The 21,064-nt window shown below is 42.1% G+C and overlaps 1 protein-coding gene across 1 annotated transcript; it reads left to right on the plus strand.

Moving 5' to 3' along the window:
- Nucleotides 1-18: 18 nt before the first annotated feature.
- Nucleotides 19-15,700, plus strand: LOC139337253 (disintegrin and metalloproteinase domain-containing protein 10-like). Its single transcript, XM_070971763.1, has 16 exons — nucleotides 19-163; nucleotides 2,189-2,339; nucleotides 4,175-4,293; nucleotides 4,434-4,592; nucleotides 5,142-5,242; nucleotides 6,061-6,210; nucleotides 8,014-8,106; nucleotides 8,192-8,375; nucleotides 9,097-9,260; nucleotides 9,380-9,563; nucleotides 10,225-10,375; nucleotides 10,482-10,665; nucleotides 10,773-10,881; nucleotides 11,004-11,224; nucleotides 11,315-11,441; nucleotides 12,635-15,700. The coding sequence occupies exons 1-16, from the start codon at nucleotides 97-99 to the stop codon at nucleotides 12,853-12,855; spliced, it is 2,385 nt and encodes a 794-aa protein (XP_070827864.1). The 5' UTR covers nucleotides 19-96; the 3' UTR covers nucleotides 12,856-15,700.
- Nucleotides 15,701-21,064: the final 5,364 nt, after the last annotated feature.

The following is a 21,064-nucleotide window of genomic DNA, read 5'->3' on the forward strand; positions in this document are numbered from 1 at the left end:
AGAGGAGGCGATGAGAGGAAGGTGCAATAAACACACAGGGCGTCTGCGCCTATCTAAGTAGGACAATAAAGTGAAAACGGCATCAATGCTCTAACAATGGATTTGGCAGATATGCTTCTTCTTAAAGTTTTCCTTTTCGTGTACTTATTAAACCACACCCAAGGTGAGTGAGGTATTTCCACAGAAAACCTTACAAGTTGTGTTGAATCCGTGAGGCAGCGGCTGAGAGGAGCAGAAAGGCTGATAACCCGTTAGCTAACAGAAGGGATCAGCAGGGCCTGCTTGTTATGAAGAGGGACTGCACCCTTTTTTGCCGTATTACTTCAAGCTAACAAATGGTGCGTGGCGTAAAAGCTGATTTGGTTCGGTGCAGCTGACTGAAATGAACCGATATTGCGGAGATGTTTCCGCGCATTGTCACCGATTTTGTTGTCAGGGTTGGATCGGTTTTGTTGTTATCGTGCGAATAGCGCCGACAGCCATTGTTATGAGAAGACGGAGATGCCGACTGGGTTAACGGACGGTTAGCTTCGTGCTAGCTAACACTTTAGCCGCTAACGTAACGACTTTTGTCGAAAATGATAAAGTTAGCCGGTGACATGACGTTTCCTGCACCTTGTCAGCGTTTATAATTTATATGACACAAGTTTTCAGGCTTGCTGGCGTAATTCCGTTTTCTGTGTCGGTCAGTGGTCAGTGCTGTGTCTTGTGCTGTTATTGCTATTCTCGAATTAAACGTATTGTGAGTCGCATTAACTCTGGGTTCATTATGATTTTAATGATTTGTTTTGGGGGGAATTGCCCCTCTTTAAAATGCTATAATGACTTGTGGTGTACCTATGGCATCATACACCTGCCCCTATCGGCTTTTTAATCTTGTATCAGTAAAATGAAATTGGCTATATGGGACTCAGAAGTAGAAGTAAGTCAGTTGTACGATCAATATCTATGTTGAATAATGGGAAATATTTTTAATCTCAACATTGCTCCCTTGTTAAACCGTCAAAAGTATCAGTCACAACTTTTTCAACTCAGTAGGCCCTTTTCGTTTGGTGAAATTAACGTCAACGTGCACATGTCGCTGCTACGTTACTGTGTGTGTTCAGTATTTAATACTGATGGTTCAGAGTGATCGCAGAACTGTAATAAAGAGGAATCTATGTGTTTATTATCATGTTTGTTGTAGGTCGTGACAAATTAAGATATTTCAGAGTAGGCATGGCCCTCACTTCTCATAGTCCCCATAATGAAAAATTTAATGATGGCACCTAAATATTTCATAGTGCACATGAACAGAGAACTAGCTGAAGCCTGGTCTACTTACCCATCTTTGTTACATGGATACAGGGAATCCTATAATTTCTGGCTCAATAGTCAGGCATAATTACCAGTCAGACAGTAGTAATTACATATACTGTATTTAACTGAAAGCACTTTCTTTTGGTTTTCATGTTATGGGCCAAAGATGGGATCTTACAGATCTGCCAGTGTGCTCTGTGCCCTGTCTACGCACTTCAAGTGGAGTTTGTCAGACTGCTTTTGGGTGTGAAGCAGTTTGTGAAATGAGTAGAGGTGCTCCAGAATCTTTTCCCTTCGAGCCCACCACCCACTCTTCTCGTGGCAAAATAATAATGTTGTGATGCTGGGGGCTGTTGTTGAGCACAGCTCCAAAACTGGCATCCATTTGACTTAAATGGATTTAGCTGAATTTTAAAACGCAGACCATACTGGCTTGCTGTCAGTTGCCATCGTTTTTAATCCTGCCTGTTAAATATCTGGCTGATCATCAATTGTTTGGGCACTTAGACTTTCCTGACACATACCATGCCTCAGTTATTTGCTCTGAAATGTAGCTGTTATACTTAAACACCACCATGAATACTCAAATTGGAGTATCTGATCCTTGAAATGTATTGCCTAACATGCAAAACAAGCGTTTCATATCTGCCATCTGCTAAGTACTGTATAGTCGATGTGACAGATCTTAGTATTTTGTCCTCCAACATTCACTAGTGCAGTTTGTCTTTTATAGGTATGTTTTTACCTTTATATTGTATCCATACACCTGGGACGCCTGTGCTGTCATTTACTTTGATTCTGTGAGGATATGCATTTCATTAAGTTTCATAAAGCTTGTGTTTACCTTGTTTTTGCTGGTAACAGGACTTCCTCTGTTCTTTTCCGACAGGACACTACAGAAATCCCCTGAACAAGTACATCCGTCACTATGAAGGCCTGTCCTACGACACAGAGCTTCTGCACAGCAAGCATCAGAGGGCCAAGAGGGCGCTCTCCCATGAAGACAAGTTCCTTCATTTAGATTTTCATGCCCATGGAAGGTTTGTCCATTTTTCCAGATGTTAATCTGAAAGGAAATTCTGTCTAGATCTCTCTTTTCGTGTCTCTTCATCTGTCTCTTTGTTTACCATTTTTATTTGCAAAGCTCATCTAATATGCCTACATTGTTTAGGATTAAAAGTGTAGATCAGCTGTAGCGGAGATTTTCAGTGTGATTGAAAGTTATTCACGTTTAATCCTGTTTTATGAAATTGGACCTGATCAGGGGCATCAGACTGGGTCTTTGGTGATGACAGATTTTAAATCTCAGCCTTGGTTCTTTCTGTGTAGTTTCTGTTATCTCCATTGGAATTAAAACTTCGAATCATTTGGCAGATGGACAGAATATCAACTAGCAAAAATACCAATATCACAATTTCCTACTTCCAGCTTCTCAGTTGTGAAGATTTGCTGCCTTTCTTTGTCTGGTGTGATAGTAAACTGATCATTTTTGGGCTTGGGACTGTTGATCACATAAAACAAGCTATTTGAAGACATGAATTTGAGCTTGAGATAAGTGTAACAGGCGTTTAATTTGAGGTGATTCAATTAAAAGATTAGTTGGCAGATTAATTGATAATTAAAACTATTATTTGTTGCAGCCCCCGTCTGACTTGTTCTGAATTCCTGCCTCAATCTAAATACAGGTCAGGTGAAGAGGAAACTGTTAATGTGTGTGTGTGTGTTGGTTTGCCCTGTGATGGATCACAGGATCCACGGTATTTCTGTACACTCGATACCTTGGTGGGAACCCCCCTCAACAATGGATTGATGGATATATATAGTCCTTGTCATGGTTCTTCATCCAATACTTTGAGGACTTGATGTTGTATAATAGAAAGTGTCTACACTCTTTATGACAAAGTCAAGACCATCTGGCTGGGAGCTTGGCAAAGGCTGTTTGTCGTCCTGCCTGTAGCAGGGCCTGCTGTTCCCAAACCCTGACGCTGCTTAATAGGGAAGAGAACGATAAGAGCCGTGTAAACAAACACGCGGAAGACGTCTGTTCCTTTGAAAAGCAGGAATGTGTCAGCCTCTTTTTCTTTGAATTCACAACAAAGCGAGAGACAAGTCGAATTCCTACATTTAATTTGCAGCACCCCATCCACCTTCTGCATGCAGGTTTTGTGTACGAGTGCGTTGTCAGATACAATTTCAGTGCACCTCACTTTTCCCCTGAGATTCAGTCATAACAGAAAACAGTCAAATAGGTTTTGTGCACGTACAGGATCATCATGTCACGTTTGACCGAATTCTTCCGGTCTAATTTAACAAAGACTCGTGTTTTCTTACAGTTAATTTAAACTGCTCTGCCTGGCTTGCAGTACAGTAACTTCCACACTACACAAACATACAGTAAGAGCATTGTGTAGGTGTTACATGAAACCCAAGGTTTACTGCAACGTCTTTGTTTCCGTGCCATATGTTAGATCAACAAAACACAGCATTGTTTCAAGATGTCCTGATTTTCAGTTCCTTCTGTTACAGGATAGACTGCAGTTCCCCTTGTGCAAAAAACAGCTCAGATGTTTTCTGTCTGCCTAACCATGCCCTTCTTTTCACCCTTTTTCCCTTTCATTTGCATTCTCCCTTTTCTCTAAGGTTGGGTGAATATTGCTCACCTCCCAAAGTGAGGCCGCATTCATATTCTCACCCAAATCTATAGGCTGAGGCTCACGCTGAGACATGAATAACATCAGCAGGCAGTTTTAGGACATCACAGAAACAAACTTCTTGCAATATAGATAACTCTGCTGTCCCACATTGTGCCCTGTGTCATCACATTCAGATGTATTTTGTTTTCGAATTACCCACAGTTTCATTGCTTCGATTTCAGGCATTTTAATTTACGAATGAAGAGGGATACCACCTTGTTTGCCCAAGATTTGAAGGTGGATGTTTCAGGAGAAGAGATTCCATTTGATACCTCTCATATCTACACTGGAGAAATCTACGGCAAGACTGTCCTTCTCATTTTTAATATGCTTGTCTATACTTGCGTTTTTCAGACTCTAGTTTAATGTTTTTCTGAAACATCAATACCTGATCTTGTGTGAATCATCTGACACCTGCGCCTCTGTAATTTGGATTCCCAGGTGAGAAAGGTACCCTGACTCATGGTGCCATTGTGGATGGTAAGTTTGAGGGCTTCATTCAGAGCTACCAAGGCACCTACTACGTGGAGCCTGCTGAGAGATACCTGGAGGGAAAAGACGTGCCCTTCCATTCAGTCATCTATCACGAAGATGACATACGTGAGTCCACAGCAACGTCAGCTAGACAGACACTTTGACAGGCCAATTTCTTGTAATCACTGAGGATGTTTAATTGGATGCATGCATATGTAAATGCATGATCGGGAAAGTGCAAGGTTAGGGCAGCTGAGTTGATAGAGGCAGACTGGTGTGTGATCGCCCTCCAGGGAGCACAGATACCTGGGGTGCTCATTAGCTGAGTAACACGATCTTTCTCTCGGGCTACTGCCTCCTTTTAGCAGCTTTACAATGTTGGTGCTAGTAGTGAACACAAAGCTTACTTCACTACACTGCCACCCCCTAATTTGAAATCATCTGTGTACATATAGTATGTGGCTGAGGGGCAAATTACACAGAAATGTGAGAGGAATCGCTAATGAGAGCGACAGGAAAGTAACAGCTCACATAGCAAAGCTAGGCTCAAGTGGCGTGTAAGTACACCCATTAGCTGATCATGAATAGCGCCAGAAATAGAGTGACTCAGGGGGTTAAGTAGCTAACATTGTCTCCCATAATCCTGACAGTGTTGTGTCTGCCTCTCTCACTCAGACTACCCGCACAAGTACGGCCCAGAGGGAGGCTGTGCTGATAGCTCGGTGTTTGAAAGGATGAAGAGGTACCAAGCCTCTGCCGTGGAGAAGCCACCCAAGGTGAACTTCACCACACACCACAGTAAACCCTTACAGTGTCTAGGGATGGTTTGCCCTTTTGGGAAAAAAGTATATTTTTCCTACTTTGTCAGGGTCATACCCGTGGATGCCTGTTTTTCAAGCCTCTGTGTGCAGTCTGATGTTATATTGACTGGTGAGAATAGCCTCTCTCAGCTCAATTAACAGATTTCTATACCATTAATCAGTAGCTCATCTCAATAGCAGGACAAAAAGTTGGTCTTTGCTCCAAGTTTTACTCCAAATTAGGGTTTTATGCAGTAATGCCTGAATATTAAACAAGTAAGCTTGTATACATGGATTACTTTGACTTGTATGCTGTATTTTTAACTAGTTAAACTTAAATTAGCCCAGATTGAAAAACAGTATTCAGCTGCTTCTCAGAAATGGCGTACTGTATGTCCTTTTTCAATTTATACCACGTACCACATGAACCAAAAATAAAAACTATTAGTTATATGAGTATATATGTGTATATTTATTTGTCTTTCCATTCGGGAAATATGGAAATAAGTTAGGGAAACTCTTCCATTACTTCCATTATTCCAAAACAGTCTTTTAATTAGACATTTAATATGCTTTTTCTATCCTTTTTTCCCACCATATTCTTGTATGTGCCATATACAGTACCTTATGTTCCTCAGCAGAGTTGCAGTTCATGGTATGCACCTGAAAGACCACAGTCTAAAAATACCAGACATCATTTATTTAGCCACTGTTTGGTTGGAAAACGCTATCTATACTATGTTTTATTTAACCATGTGTTTCCTACTCTCTATCTCCGGTGCTGCTCACACCAGGAGCTCCACACTGAGGGAGGCTTTAATGACCCCGTGCTGTTGAGGAAGAAGAGGATGGCCCAAGTTGAGAAGAACACCTGCCAGCTTTTCATTCAGACAGACCACCTTTTCTACAAGTACTATAAAACCAGAGAGGCTGTCATTGCTCAGGTAAGACGCAGCCACTGTCACTCACTTGACACATGCTACTGTGGTGCGGTTAGAATTGGATTTACACAGTCAGTATGAGGGTTTTTTTGTCTGATGTGTGTGGAGAGGTATATTTTTAACCGACATCTAAGAGTGTAAAGGCTAATTAGGATTGGAATAATAACACCTCTTACTCAGTGCAAGTGATGAGTCATGGGGCTTACAAGAGAGGAACAAAACAACAAACAAAAAACTTGCAGTAATCACAAAATCACACAGTAATGCCTGTTTTCCTGTTTGAGATGTAAAAGTCAGAGCCTGGAAGTGCACAGCAAATAGTAAATGTCCATGGAAGTATAATTCCCATGGAAAAATGGTATCTTTGAGGACCAGTTCAATGTCTTGGGACATTCGTATTCCCTTTTCGGACATGAATTAAATCAGAAAATTAGTACCAGCCTGACAAATGAGATATGACACGTTAATGAGTGAGCTTTAGAGGTTCTGGAGGGATATTTTGTTACTGCTGGACAGAGCCAGGCTAGCTGTTTCCACATGTTTTCAGTCTTAATGCTAAGCTAAGCTAAATGACTGCTGGTAATAGCTTCATATTTACAGTATAGACATGAGAGCGGTATCAATGTACTCATCTAATTCTCTTTAATATAACTCTTCGTCAAACACAATTTAAATTGTCAAAAACAAAACTCACCAAAACTATGTAGTTACAATACGTCTTTTCTCCAAGACACTAACAAAATAATGGTTGTGTCAAATAATCTGACTACGCAGAAAAAGGAGAATGGTATTTACTGGATAACTGGTTCTAAAACATGATTACACAGTTACTAACATTGGGTTGCTAGGGGTTGCTCAATTTTCTGCTGATACAGAGTCTAATCCAATACATCTCTTTACCTAAATGGTGATTCAGCACGTATCTGAAGCATTGAACTGACAGCTGCAGACCGCTAAATATGTCAGACCCTATTTTTCACGAGCTGCTTGTTCCAAATACTGAAGATTCTGGTTCAAAACAATTACGTTTATAAGCTTAAATTATTGATATAATGGGAATGAAAGTTTAATGGGGAGGTTTCTACCCCTGAAAGTGACATGATGTGATCTGCCAGAGAGAAGTCGTATCACTCTGTTGGAGTTGCTGTGACTACAGAAACACTCTGATTGTGAGTGGAGGTCCACACAAAAAGTCTTTGTCTGGACACAGACACTACCTTTCCTGTTATCCTGTTACTCATGGTATAAGCAGTAATTAGCGACAGGCGACATGGCCTCCTGCTGGTGATGTTTGTCATTTTAACCAACAAAAGCATCTGTTTGCTCCAGCTAAAAATGAGAAGCTGCTGCCTGAGCATTCTGTATGCTGCCCTTTGCTAAAAACAGTGATGAGATAGCAGATTTGCTACGTTTGGAGCTAACTGAATCCATGTATTCTGCCAAGCTCATTGTCTGAACTCACAGTGAATCACCAGTGAGGCCAAATCATTCTCACATTCACACTGTCTAATTTTAAATGTACAGCTGAATGCTCACACTGTAGAGAGGCCAGCTGTGGTAAAGGAGACCACCCTGTGACACTATCGGGCTGAGTCAGATAAAACACCACAGAGAACAGTAAAGATTGTTGATTGGCTTTATTTTAGCCAATACCAGTCCATCAAAACATGCCTGGATGAGCTCAGGACAGTTTGCTCTAGTTACTCTGTTACTTTACGTCTTCAGTCTACATGTGTACTGTACCTTCAGCGTGTTCCTCATCGTAGTTGCACACAGAGTGGATTCAATCTGTCATTACTCTTTCAGATCTCCAGTCATGTCAAGGCCATTGATGCTATCTATCAGGGCACAGACTTCATGGGCATTCGCAACATCAGCTTCATGGTGAAAAGGATCAGGGTAAGGCTTGTGCTGAACTTTCAGTTTAAACGTTTTAGATTGTATCCCCTCCTCCGCCTGAACTCATGGCCCTCCTCTTGTGTAGATAAACACCACCAGTGACGAGAGGGACAGGTCCAACCCGTTCCGCTTTGCCAACATCGGGGTGGAGAAGTTCCTGGAGCTGAACTCTGAGCAGAACCATGACGACTACTGTCTGGCTTATGTTTTCACCGACAGAGACTTCGATGACGGGGTGCTGGGTTTGGCCTGGGTCGGAGCCCCCTCAGGTACTGAAAGACAGTCAGTGTGTCATCAGTGATCAGCAAGTGCAAAAAATAGGTCCCTTTTTAAAGCAGCGTATTGTATGATTGCATCCACAGCTAACAGATTCTGACATTTTTAAAACTGTATGAATCTCATGATGTTCTTTGCACGGGGCTCTAGGCACATTATCAGCATGGGTACCCAAGTTTAGTTGAATATGATTATTTTAGGAAAGCATCCGTGATTTACATTAGAAGTTAATTGCGGCTTATCTGCATTATACATTGCAGCTACAACAAGAAAAAGTGTCAGTGGTGTTTGGGATTCTGAATGCTCTTTGATTCAGACCAAATGCAGCTTCAAATATCAGATCCGACACTATGCAGATGTGATGATTCCCAAAGGTTTGGTTGTTACTGACGTGCTGGAATAGCAACTAGGATTCTGTGCTACATTCTTAATTTAAAGTTTTAAAAATATTGTACCGTTGAAATCTTTTAATTTACTGTGAGAGGTTATGTATCTCCTGCCAGCGATGACAAACAACATTTTAATTTAACGTGCACTCGAGACTAGTTGATCACTCAGGCTCATTATGTTTTGAATTAAGGCATTATGTCATGTGCACTTTTAATTGAAAAACTGTCACGGCATTAATCTCCCTCTTCGATGTGCGAAATCCTTCATGTTTTGTGGCTGTGATTTGGAAGAAGATTTGTTCCAGCTTGTGCTTTTCATTCCCAGGGAGCTCCGGAGGTATCTGTGAAAAAAGCAAGCTGTACTCAGACGGAAAAAAGAAGTCTCTCAACACCGGTATAATCACTGTACAGAACTATGCCTCCCACGTACCTCCAAAAGTCTCCCATATCACTTTTGCACATGAAGTAGGACACAACTTTGGCTCCCCGGTGAGTTACTTAGATGTGCCACATTCACGCACGCCGAGAATGAATTTATTAAGCTCGTACACTTTGTCCTTCCTCTGCTAACCTGAGATATTTTTTATTCTTTTGCTTCTCACTCTCAGCACGACTCTGGATCCGAGTGCACCCCGGGAGAATCCAAGAGCCAAGACAAGAAGGAGAAGGGCAATTATATCATGTATGCAAGAGCTACATCCGGAGACAAGCTCAACAACAATAAGTTCTCCATCTGTAGTGTGCGCAACATCAGCCAGGTTCTGGAGAAAAAGAGGAGCAACTGTTTTGTCGGTACGTTCTGTTCTTGTTGGACTGAGGACTTTTTTTTTTAAGTCAAATCACGATATTATTCTGTTTCTGCGTTCCCTTTACTGGTGAGTGTGGAAGATTTTAGCGCCAGTACCGTGGTAATTAGTGAATTAATTCAGGCAACTAAAGCTGCACTAACATATTGGCCGGTGTTGTCTTTGAAAAACAATCCTGGTTTTAGTCCAGCACTATTTTTAGTGACAGTATTTGGCATATCATGGATTTTTTTAAATAAAGTGTGATACTTAATACAACTGTCAAACCAGTATCATAACAAAAACATTCTTTAAAAGTCCATTACAAAGTCTCATGCATATCAGTCTTAGCTGATTTATCTGATTATCATATCCGCTACGGAGGCCAATATCAGTCTCTCACGGATTCTTGTCCTTCCAAACTGATGAAGAGCAGTTTGGGCTCTCAAGGATCTGTCTCTTTTTGAACACTGATTTTGTTTCCGTGTGTATTGCAGCGACTCTTCAGAACATCATTTGTTTGGTTTGGTTTTGTAGTGACAGTTTTCATAGTAAATGTCGGATTTCTCATCCACTTTCAGCCTTCAGTACAAAAAGTCCCAGTATGGAACGACATGTTCCAGTTACTGGGGACCGGACTTAATGTTTACTTTTCCTTCCCAAAACAGAGTCTGGCCAGCCCATCTGTGGTAACGGCCTGGTGGAGCCAGGAGAGGAGTGCGACTGTGGCTACAGTGATCAGTGCAGGGACCAGTGCTGCTATGACGCCAACCAGGCTGACAACAAGAAGTGCAAATTAAAGCCCAACAAAGTCTGCAGGTAGATATTATCTTTCAATTTTTGTCTGCCTCAACATTTTGATGTTTCGTAAAGATCTGTCAGCTCATTTGTTCTAATTCTCGCTTGGGCGCTTCTTTCTCACCAGTCCCAGTCAGGGTCCTTGCTGTACTGCTGAGTGCACTTACAAGGGTCGCAATGAGAAGTGCAGAGAGGAGTCCGAGTGCGCCCACCAGGGCATGTGTAACGGGGTCAGCGCTCAGTGCCCCACGTCTGAGCCCAAGGCCAACTTCACCGCCTGCCACGGAGAGACTCAAGTCTGTCTCAATGGCGTAAGTGGCTGAAGACTTCGCACCTGGAAGAACTGGTTGTTATAGCAACCTAATAGTCATACCAGTCAGTGTCTGATCTCGCCTGTCCTCATGCTCCTCCCCCGCAGGGCTGCTCCGGCTCCATCTGTGAGAAGTACGGGCTTGAGGCGTGCACCTGTGCCAGCCAAGATGGCAAAGACGAGACTGAGCTTTGCCACGTGTGCTGCATGGAGAAGAGTGAGTCATTAACCCGCTTCCCCCACCTTGTCAACTAGGCTTTGTTCTTTCTTCAAATAAAATGTGCTGTAGGTTTTTGTCTCTGTCATTTGAATTATATCGTCTGTGATTCGTCTCCACAGTGAATCCCAACACGTGCAGCAGCACGGGGTCGGAGCGTCTGGCTCGTTTCTTCAATAAGAAAGTGACCACGCTGCCGGCTGGCTCGCCTTGCAACGACTTCAAGGGCTACTGTGACGTGTTCATGAAGTGCCGTCTGGTGGATGCAGACGGACCGCTGGCCAGGCTGAAGAAGGCCATCTTCAACCCAGAGCTCTATGAGAACATTGCAGAGTGGATTGTGGTACGTATCGACTTCTTGGTTCTGATTGGACGATAAGTTAGGTGGTTTTGTGTTGATTGTGCTTGATTTGTGCTTCATTCTCTTGTCTAGGCCCATTGGTGGGCAGTGTTATTGATGGGTATTGCCCTCATCATGCTGATGGCCGGCTTCATCAAGATTTGCAGTGTGCATACACCGAGCAGTAATCCCAAACTTCCTCCTCCCAAACCACTTCCAGGTGAGTCCACAGAGAAAGTCCAACAAAAGAAAGTCTCACTTTTATATATTCATTTATAAATGCATCGTCATTTAGCTGATGTGTTTGAAATCATGTGTGTGACAAGTTTACAGTGATTTCTCCACTTGCCTCTCCACTGCACTGATTTGTGTTGTTCTTCTGTAGTTGCGGGGTTGGCCTGTTGAAGGTGTTTGTATTCTGTTCATTCCCAGAAAATGTCCTGGTTGTTGCATCTGTTTAGCCACATGCATAGTTACAGTAATATTTGATCAAATTGTTCGTAAATATCATTGTTGCAGTAGGATTTGCTTAAATTTGTACATTTTCAATGCTTAGCAGTCTTTAGCAAGGATTACAACGGTCACGGTGTTTGTGAAAGTCTTTCCCGAGAGCAGTTATTGGCTTCAACTTTCAGCAATTAGGCCTGAATTACACTCGAAAAGAAACTAAGTTTGGCATGTTTGCACATGCTGGAAGGCAGTTTTGTGACAAAAATGAAGTGACTTTTACCGCATCCCTCTGCTTAGTTAAGCCCTCTATGACAAGTGTGAAAGAAGCGTGTTGAAATCTGTGTTCAAACAAAAACAATGGTCTAGGGTCACACTACGAAACAGTCGGCTGCCTGATTAAAAGCTTCATCAACTAAAATAGGCTGCATCAAAAATCCTGGCAGTGGCAGAAATGTAGGACCAAAATCTGACTGCCGTTTGAAACGATGTCGAATACAGTTCGTTAGCAGCCTGCAGTATATTAACCTCCTTTTCCACGAATGAGTCCACGCTCTCCTCCTCCTCCTCATTTGAGGTTTTCAATGCATTGAAGTGCCAGCACCATGGCCATAGTTTGTTTTATGGGTTTGCTTCATTTTCAAGACATAAGAGCTGAAGGATGACACACGTCGATGACACGTGTCTGCTTGTTTTATTTGTTTCTGCTTTCATTGTAGCGCTACAATTCACCAGGCTTTCATCATATCACCTGACATGCATCCAAATTGATATCGTGCAGTCTGACACAGACTGCGACCACGGTTTTAGTAGACTCATCTCTCACAGTGTGACATGCAATGAACAAGATTATTGTTATCGCAGTGTGGGCATCAGTAGCAGAGTGTCACTGGATGCAGTTTAGTTTGGAGCAAACCTACTTGTGTGTCTCTCAACAAGCTCAATTAGCTGCCTCTCTCCTAACAGGCACTTTGAAGAGGCGGCGAGCGCAGCAGCATGCTAACTCCCAGGTGCAGCACCAGTCTCAGCACCCGCACTCCCACCAGCACGGACATGGTGGGCACGGTGGGCACGGCGGCCACGGCGGCCAGCGGCAACCCCAGAGGCAGCCTCAGCGGCAGGCGCAGCCCCAGAGGCACCACCGTCAGCCCAGAGAGAACTATCAGATGGGCCAGATGAGACGCTGAGACCCTGCATCCCGCCCTCCTCCCCCCCAATGCCTTGGCTCCTCCTTGTGCCTACAGTGGGAAACAAAAGCGTCACTCCATCCAAAGAAAAGCCTGACATGGTCGTTACTCATCATCATATCCTCCATCTACAGACAAAACAGACACAGTGAAAAAGAGAAAATGCTATCTAGCAACTATATTGGCTCTTTGTGGAGTGGACTCGACCATCAGCCATTTCCAATGCAGTGTGATCTAGCATCTTTTTCCACCTTTTTTTTTCGTTCTTTTTTTAAGGAGTGCCAAGGAGTTAAGGAATCATGTGTAGCTTTAGTACATTCTGTGATGTGTTTTTTTTTTAATTTGTTTTTTTTTTTTTTTTTTTGGTTGCAACGTCTTCTTGAGTGACACACCCGTGGCTGCTGGTGAACTGTTCTGTGCTTTTCTTTTTGCCATTCTAGCCAGGATTGAGAGACACTCAGTGGGGATTTGCGGCACTTTTGTGATTTACACATGTCAAACGGCAAAAGACACAGGCTCCGGTCTCTCGTGCAGACAGTCTTCTGCATGTGACTGTACATATTTAGTGTATCATAAGTGAAAACAAACTATTTCTTCTACTGTAAATGTGTAATTCTTCACTTTTTTTTCTTTTATTTTTCGGTTAGTGCTCTCAGGACTCTTAACACATAAATGAAGGAATGATGGTCGTGATGAGTTCCTTGGACGCTGCGGTTGAGGATTTGACGCCATCAGGTTCTCCGTGTAGTCGTCCAATCAGGTGGATCTCTTTCACTTTCGTTAGGTTGCTAGATTTGGAATTTGAACATCAAGGTCACCATATCCCACTTTTCAGGCCTTCTTTGTTCAAGATCCCCCTTTTTCATCTTTTGTTTTTTTATTGTCTTGCTAACATGTTGCGTAACAAGCTAGATGAGGTGAAGAGTCGTGGGAACAGAAAGGGAAGATCACCTAGTTTGGTACACCTTTTATCGTCTTTACCGATTTGTTTTTTGATGATGAAGAATGAATAACCACTAACTGAAGCTGATGATGATTCTACCTGATCCGATATGAAGACAAGGGAAAGTGAAGGCTGCTGTGGCTTAGTTTAGAGGTGAGAGTGTATCCTGTTACAGAGTTAGTTTACACCAGTGTGGAAATAAATTTAAAAACGACTCCGGTGTGGATGTACAAAAAAAAAAAGAAAAAAAAATTGTAAGATTTAAATCATTCTATTATTCTTCAGATAGCGCATCTAAGAACTTTCAATGTGGGCATGCAGACACATTTATTAAATGTGACTATTAATTGACCAAGGTCTGTAATATTTGTATGTCACTCAACACTATTTTCTTTGACAGCTATTAATGTGAGTCTTTAAAGAAGTGGAGGGAGCAGAGTAACGCAGCAGTATTGTCACACTATTCACACGTTCCTCAGTGTGTTCACTAGTTTCACATGAGACAAACAGCTTTCTTAATTTTTCTCTTTCTTTAAAACTCACCTGCAGTTATCTCCTGGTCAGATTTCTTCCTGGACTGAATCCCCTTGAGAGCTCATGAGTGCAGCCGTCGGTGTGAGTTTACATCAGCGTGCCATAAAACTTTATACAGCTGATCTTTTTGCACAGGTTTTATAAAACACAGGAAGCATCTGTAAATCTTCTGGAGCCACTTTGAATAGAAGACATGAAGGAGACGGTTCACCTCAGGTGTTTTCTTCCTCGCCTCGCTGCGGCATAGCATGAGGAGCATTGTGGAAAAAGATAACACTTACCAACAGGATTTGATAATCTGGTCGTGATATGTTGTGCAAAATCCCAGGATTTATTTACCGTGCGAGTGTTTCACCCACCAGTAGGATTTGAAATGTGGGCGAAAACTTTGGCACAAAAAACAAAAAAAGCTTGGGTTTTTTGCATCAAGGATGTTTTCTTGTGCTCCGACTTTATTTTGTCCTGGCGTTATTATTTCTAAATGCATGGAATACGAATCATAACTAGTATCTTACAAACACTGTCCTGATGGTCGTAGAAGTCAAACATGCTCTGGAGGGGACGTTAAAGGTGGTGTGTCTCACAGCTGACAGTTTCTTTCACATGACAGATGAATTAGGCAGGTCGGCGGTTGCGGTAACTTCTCATGTCTGTACAAAATGGAGCTCTTTTTAAATTTCATCTCCCAGGCTGGATCACACCCGTCAAGCCTGGAGAACTTACATGTAAACTTGTACAGTACTTCGAAAAATTTGCATTTCATTTGAAAATGAAAAATTACATTTTGATACATCTGTTTCAGTTTTTGTATTCTTATTCCAGAGTAAGCTGTTCGAAGATGTTCATGTGTGACAAACTTTTCTTTCTTCTAAGTTATTTATGTTCTTATATGTGCTAGTTGAAATGGAGTTTGCTTATGATACTTTTTTCCACCATCATCAATGGTAAAAACAATTCAGGGTGATGGAGTTAATGTTACTCATTCTCATTTTTGTCTTCGTTATCCTGTGGCATGGTTTGGGTAGAAGAGCAGAAGAATAATGCCTGTAAATTTACTTTCTTTTTAATTTCGTAGTCTTGGTAAAAAGTTTTTAGATAAACGTGCACTGAAAATGTCCAAATTGAGTTGAAATGTTGTAGGTGATGTAGGCCGAAAGAACACAAGATTAAAAAGTAATACTACTGTCTGATTTTAATGTTCACTGTGTTTTATACAGTATCGGAAATTTTTGTTCACTTTGAACATTTTTACTAAAAAGAAAAAAAAGATTTCAAATTGTATTGTGCAAAGAGATGTAATTTTTGGAGTACTTGAAATGCATTAATTAAAAGACTCGTTCAAAATAAAATAGACCCCTGTTTACTGTCTGTGATGCGTGCTCTCTCTGGCTTTTTCTCTTCCCTTGCTGCAGTTCTGCTTGTACATGCAGAGGTTTAATGCGGAGGAATTCAAAAGGGCACTCCACACATTTTACATATGGACATTACTCATCGCAAGGAGTACTACTCCGCCTGTGGAAACAGTTGCATAATCTTCTCTGGGGCTCTGGAGGAGAAAATAACCCTGATGATGTCATTAGAGTTGTTTCTGATTGGGTTTGAAACTTAAATGCGTCACAAACTGGTGCAGAGATTGAAAGGTGGGTGTTTAACGTGTGGGCAGGAAGGTCTAAGAAACTATGCTAATGAGTTTCATTATGGTAAGTTCCAGCATTTTTGAACCTTCACATACTTAAGAGTAAAAGTTAGTTTTAATTCTGTCGTTTTTGCAGCATCACTGCTCACTAAATGAATGCATGATGGAGCGGCTGGAGCTCAGAAAAGCTTCTGCACACACAGTCTTTATTTATTCAGGGAAGCTCTCACTCAGAGATCCTTAAGCATTACTGTCTGTATCCACTGTAGTACTCACTTCTCTCATGATTGAGGAAGGTCTCTGATGAACAACTGGCCTCATGAATTCATTTAGCACGGATGTCAGTGTGTGGATGCTTTTGCTTTTTTTATAATCTCCTTTTAGCAAGTTGTCCAACTTTGTGGAAGTGCAGTTCTAAATCACCAGAGTAACATCTGAAAAGGCTAAAGCAAACCTCACACTCATAGCTTGTGACATGATGAGTTGTGAAGATTAGGATGGACCATCTGTGCGACATTCATCTATGGAGGCAAGCTTTCAGTCACATCTTCTGGATCATCAACACAGTCGTCAATTAGACACTGCTCTTTTTTTTTTTCTTTTTTCTTTTTTTAACATGTAATCTGTTTCTTGCCCATGTCCCAGCTTTATTTCTATACTATTTATATGGTAATCACTGATTTTACAAAATGTACTTGTTTTGGGATGAATCATATTTTTAAAATGTTGTTTTATCCTTTAAATTTTGCATGTTAAACAAGTTTGAGGTTAAAAAAGGGATCTTAAGATGAAATGTATTTTATTCAAATGAAATGTAGCAGTGCAAAAAAAAATGTGCTTGATGATCTGTCTTTCCTCTGGTGTTGAGCTCTGAAAGCTGTATCCTGAAGTGATGATTTCCTGTGGTAAATGCCTGAAGTGTTAAGTTCCTGTAAAGTAAACTTTATCACGCAGCTGAATGCAGTAGAGGAGCTTCCACAGCAGAGGGAGCAGCTGCTGTGGTGAAGTGTTGGGACCAGAGGTTCACCAACATCAGCACCATAAAGCCACATACAGCATCTCATACCATCTGTTTCCAAAGACGAGTACTTAAGCAATCAAAAAACTAAACTCTAAACATTGTGTGGGCTCAGTAGTGATCTGTTTATTCGAGTGCAGATGGTAGACTGAAATGCAGATTCAGATAATTGTATTTTCCTTCGCCACAACAAGTTTATTCACAGAATAATCCATGTGTTTGTTACACACTTTGTTACTCATTGCCTACACTTATTGATGACTTTTTCCTCATGAGTGTGTATGCTGATGTAACAACTATAGGAAAGTGTATATCAGGTCCTGGAAGCACGCATTAGCACATGCAGTGGAATGTGGCCCGCTATTGATTTTCAATGCGGATCCTGAGCTGCAGTCGCTGGTTGTGACATGAGCAAGCACAGTCACCCACAACAAGAGTTTAGGTTCAATATTTTCTAGAAAATGCAGGCAAGTCCAGTAAGTTTATATTGTTATTACTGATGCTGATGCTCCTAACAGAGAGGACCATGTGACCAACCCTGGTCACTATCCTACATTCAGAGTTTGAGCTCTGTGCAAGGAGCTGACGTCACAGCTGATAGGCGAGCAGCACCTTTTGTCTCTGCCTGCAATGACAAAGCATGATTGTGAAAGTGACACCGGCCCAGACTGAACTGAGTGCTAGCAAGCACGCCCTCCGATCAGCAGCTGACCCTAAAGACTGAAACACAAAGAATAGAAACACAGTGGCAGCGAAGAATCATTGTCAGTTCATTGTCCAGTATCATTTCCATTAGATTGTCAAGGCTCCTCCACTCGGCCAGTCTGCGAAGATTGAGATTTAGGTTGTATGTCTGATGAAAACATTGGCTGCTTCAAGACATTAAGTGGCTCATGATTATGCTGCCAGTTGGAGGAATCCCCATCTGCTATTATTCAATCTTGTTGTGTATTTTCTTTACATGTGTCTGAACCTGAGTCCCTCACGGCTCTGTTCTGGGTCCCTTCCTCTTTTCTCTTTGCACCAAGTCACTTGGCTCCGTTGTTCACTCACATGTTTTTTCTGTCAAAGCTATGCAGATGACACTCAACTCATTCTGTCTGTTCCCAGGTAGCAGCATCAATCTCTGCGTGCCTGGATGACATGTCTTAGTGGATTCAGTTCAATTTAATTCAGTTTTATTTACATAGGTTTATTGCACTGTATTATGCAAAATATCTTGTGCTGTTGATGTGCTTGATGCTGCTATATGAAACTGTCTAGGCTACTCACCCAAACATCTCACTTTACAAGTGAGATGTTTGGGTGGCACGGTGGAAACACTGTCGCCTCACAGCTAGAGGGTTCCAAGTTCAATTCCCACTGTGGGCATTGGGGGAGGGGGGGGGGGTATCCTCCACAAATACCCCTACTAAAAACATGCCAGAAGATCACCATCTGACCAATGGTGACGAGAAAGGAACTGGGTTCCTGGGCGCCGCTGTCAGCTGGCAGCCCACCGTTCCTGGTCTGTCACGGAGGAAGGACTGACCAGGATGGGTTAAATGCGGAGGAAGAATTTCACAGAAGCATCTGCATGATGTGTTGTGTTCTTCAAAAAGCATGGAATGTGCATGTGTGTGATTAATAAAGTAAAAGTTCTTCTTCTTCTTCTTCTTCTTCTTCTTCTTCTTCTTCTTCTTCTTCTTCTTCTTCTTCTTCTTCTTCTTCTTCTTAAGGGTGTCCTAATCTCAGTGTGACTTCTTAATTAAACTTCCTGGTGTGCCTGCATGTGTTATCCCTTCAGCAGCTCATCCATAATGCAGCAGCTGGTCTTCAATCTACCAGAGTTCTTTGCAAACTGCACTGGCTACCAGTGGCTGCTCAAACCTGATTAAAGACACTAGTACTTTTCTACCATGCTGCGAATAGCTCAGGCCCATCCAACGTCCAGGACTTTGTTAAGCCATACACGCCAGCCTACCCACTACGCTCAGCTACTGCAAATCAGCTTGCTACTTGCTCATTTATGAGGGACCCAGCTGCCACTCAACAAAATCACAACTGTTTGTTGTCCTGGCTCCACAACGGTGGAACAAGCTCCCCACTGACATCAGGACAGCAGAAACTACACATCTTCCCTCCTCATCTGTTCAGACTGCACACACAAACTCTCTACATGTAGCACTTGAGGCAGTTCAGCATATTTGATGAAGTTGATGTACTTGCATGATTCTTGCACTTCTTGGGTTGTATCTTAAAACAACATTCCTCATATTGAGCTTATTTGGTGTGTCCATGTGATTTCACAGTCACGGAGGAATACACTTTTGCAGAGCCAGTTCTCAGGAGGAATGTTTCTTGTTTCTGCTGAGAAGCCTGCGAGCACTTCTTCAAAGCAGGCTGAATCAGCACAGCAACATTGTCCTACATTATGTCTTTCCCATAGGTGAGAGCAGGGAGGATCACATGCACCTGCACATGTATCGTTATCGAGCAGCCAGTCAGTCTATACAAACTGATTTTCCCTTCTGCTCCATGTATGCACTCATGCAATGTATAGATGTCAAAGTGACATGCACAATAATGTGATCTGCACTGACCACCAGGCTGGTGTCAGATAAACTGGCCCTGCAGTGATCTCATTGAGTCTGCCAGATACTCAGCTTCTTGTTCTGGTATTCTGCTGCTGTTTCCTCCTCCAGGCTTTGCCTTCTGCTCTGCTGATGTCACTGACCCTCATCCTGTCTCTAAAAAATGCAAGTTGATGTGGGTATTTGTGTTGTCTGGCTATAACTTCTCCCAGACTTTTATTTGTCACTGAAGGCATCTGAGCCCCTTTATTATTATTATTATTATTATTATTTCACACTTGCCTGCAGGCACAAATAAATACTGATCCAACAAGAGGTGGAGAGTAACTAAGTACATGTACTCAAGTACTGCTTAAATATAATTATATGTCCCTTTCATGTCCATTTTATGCAACTGTATATTTCTACTCCACTTAATACTCTGATCAGCCGCAACATTAAAGCCGACAGGTGAAGGGAATAATGTTGATCACCTCGTTACAGTGGCACCTGTCAAGGGGTGGGTTATATCAGGCAGCAAGTGAGCAGTCAGTTCTTGAAGTTGATGTGTTAGAAGCAGGAAAAATGGGCAAACTTAAGGCTCTGAATGACTTTGACAGAGGCTGAACGGTTATGGCCACACAAGCACAGGAGATGGGTCAGAGCAGAATGGCTTGTGGGTTGTTCCCAGTATGAACTGATTAATACCCACCAAAAGTCAACCATTGAACTGGAAACAGGGTCGGGGAACGGGCAGTGTGATACTCTGGTCAATGTTTTGTTGGTAAACCTTTCATTTCACATTCATGTGGATATTACTTTGACATTTACCTCCCACCTCAACATTACTGCTGAACACATACGCCCCTTCATGGCAACGGTATTCCATGATGGCAGTGGTATCTTTCAGCAGGTTAATGTGCCCTGCAAAGACCAGTCTGATCCAATGAGACACCGCCTCACAGTGTGCAGAAATGACAGAATCTGCTGCTAAAGTCTCAGTGGCAGATGCACACAACACCTTCACAGGTCTTGTGGAGTCCATGCATCAATGGGACCAACAGTGTTAGGAGGTGGTTTGAATGTCGTGGCTGATTCACGTATATCTAACGGCTGTAGTAACTTTACAGAAGCATTTGCATGTTCATTTTTTCTGGATATTTCAATGAAGAGGACGTGTGGTAATTGAACTTTTTGCGGAGTCTGTATCTGGGGCTCCAATCATCTTTGATATGCAGGACATAAACAAGGGGAAGGAACTATTTTACAGCTTAAAGCTCAGAGCTGACACTGTGAGGCGTCACTGTCCTCTACAGTCCTATCACCTAAATGATCCATCTCTTGTGTTGGTGAAGGGGTTCAATCACCACTACCATTACTACTGTGCTACTGTCTTCTTTCACTTTGTCACATTGAGTATTAAATCTATACAATTCAAAGGGTGTATGAGGACACAAGGTATAATGACAAATGCAGCAAATGATGGTGTTTCTGTCGAGTCCCTGAAGTGAAATATCTCCTCTGAA

The sequence above is a fragment of the Chaetodon trifascialis genome, chromosome 10, assembly GCF_039877785.1.
Source record: "Chaetodon trifascialis isolate fChaTrf1 chromosome 10, fChaTrf1.hap1, whole genome shotgun sequence".
Lineage (NCBI taxonomy): Eukaryota > Metazoa > Chordata > Actinopteri > Chaetodontiformes > Chaetodontidae > Chaetodon > Chaetodon trifascialis.

Coding starts and splice junctions, on each gene's coding strand:
- LOC139337253 (XM_070971763.1), top strand. CDS start 97: ATGGATTTGGCAGATATGCTTCTTCTTAAAGTTTTCCTTTTCGTGTAC. Junction 2,340..4,174: donor GATTTTCATGCCCATGGAAG/GTTTGTCCATTT, acceptor CTTCGATTTCAG/GCATTTTAATTTACGAATGA. Junction 8,376..9,096: donor CTGGGTCGGAGCCCCCTCAG/GTACTGAAAGAC, acceptor TTTCATTCCCAG/GGAGCTCCGGAGGTATCTGT.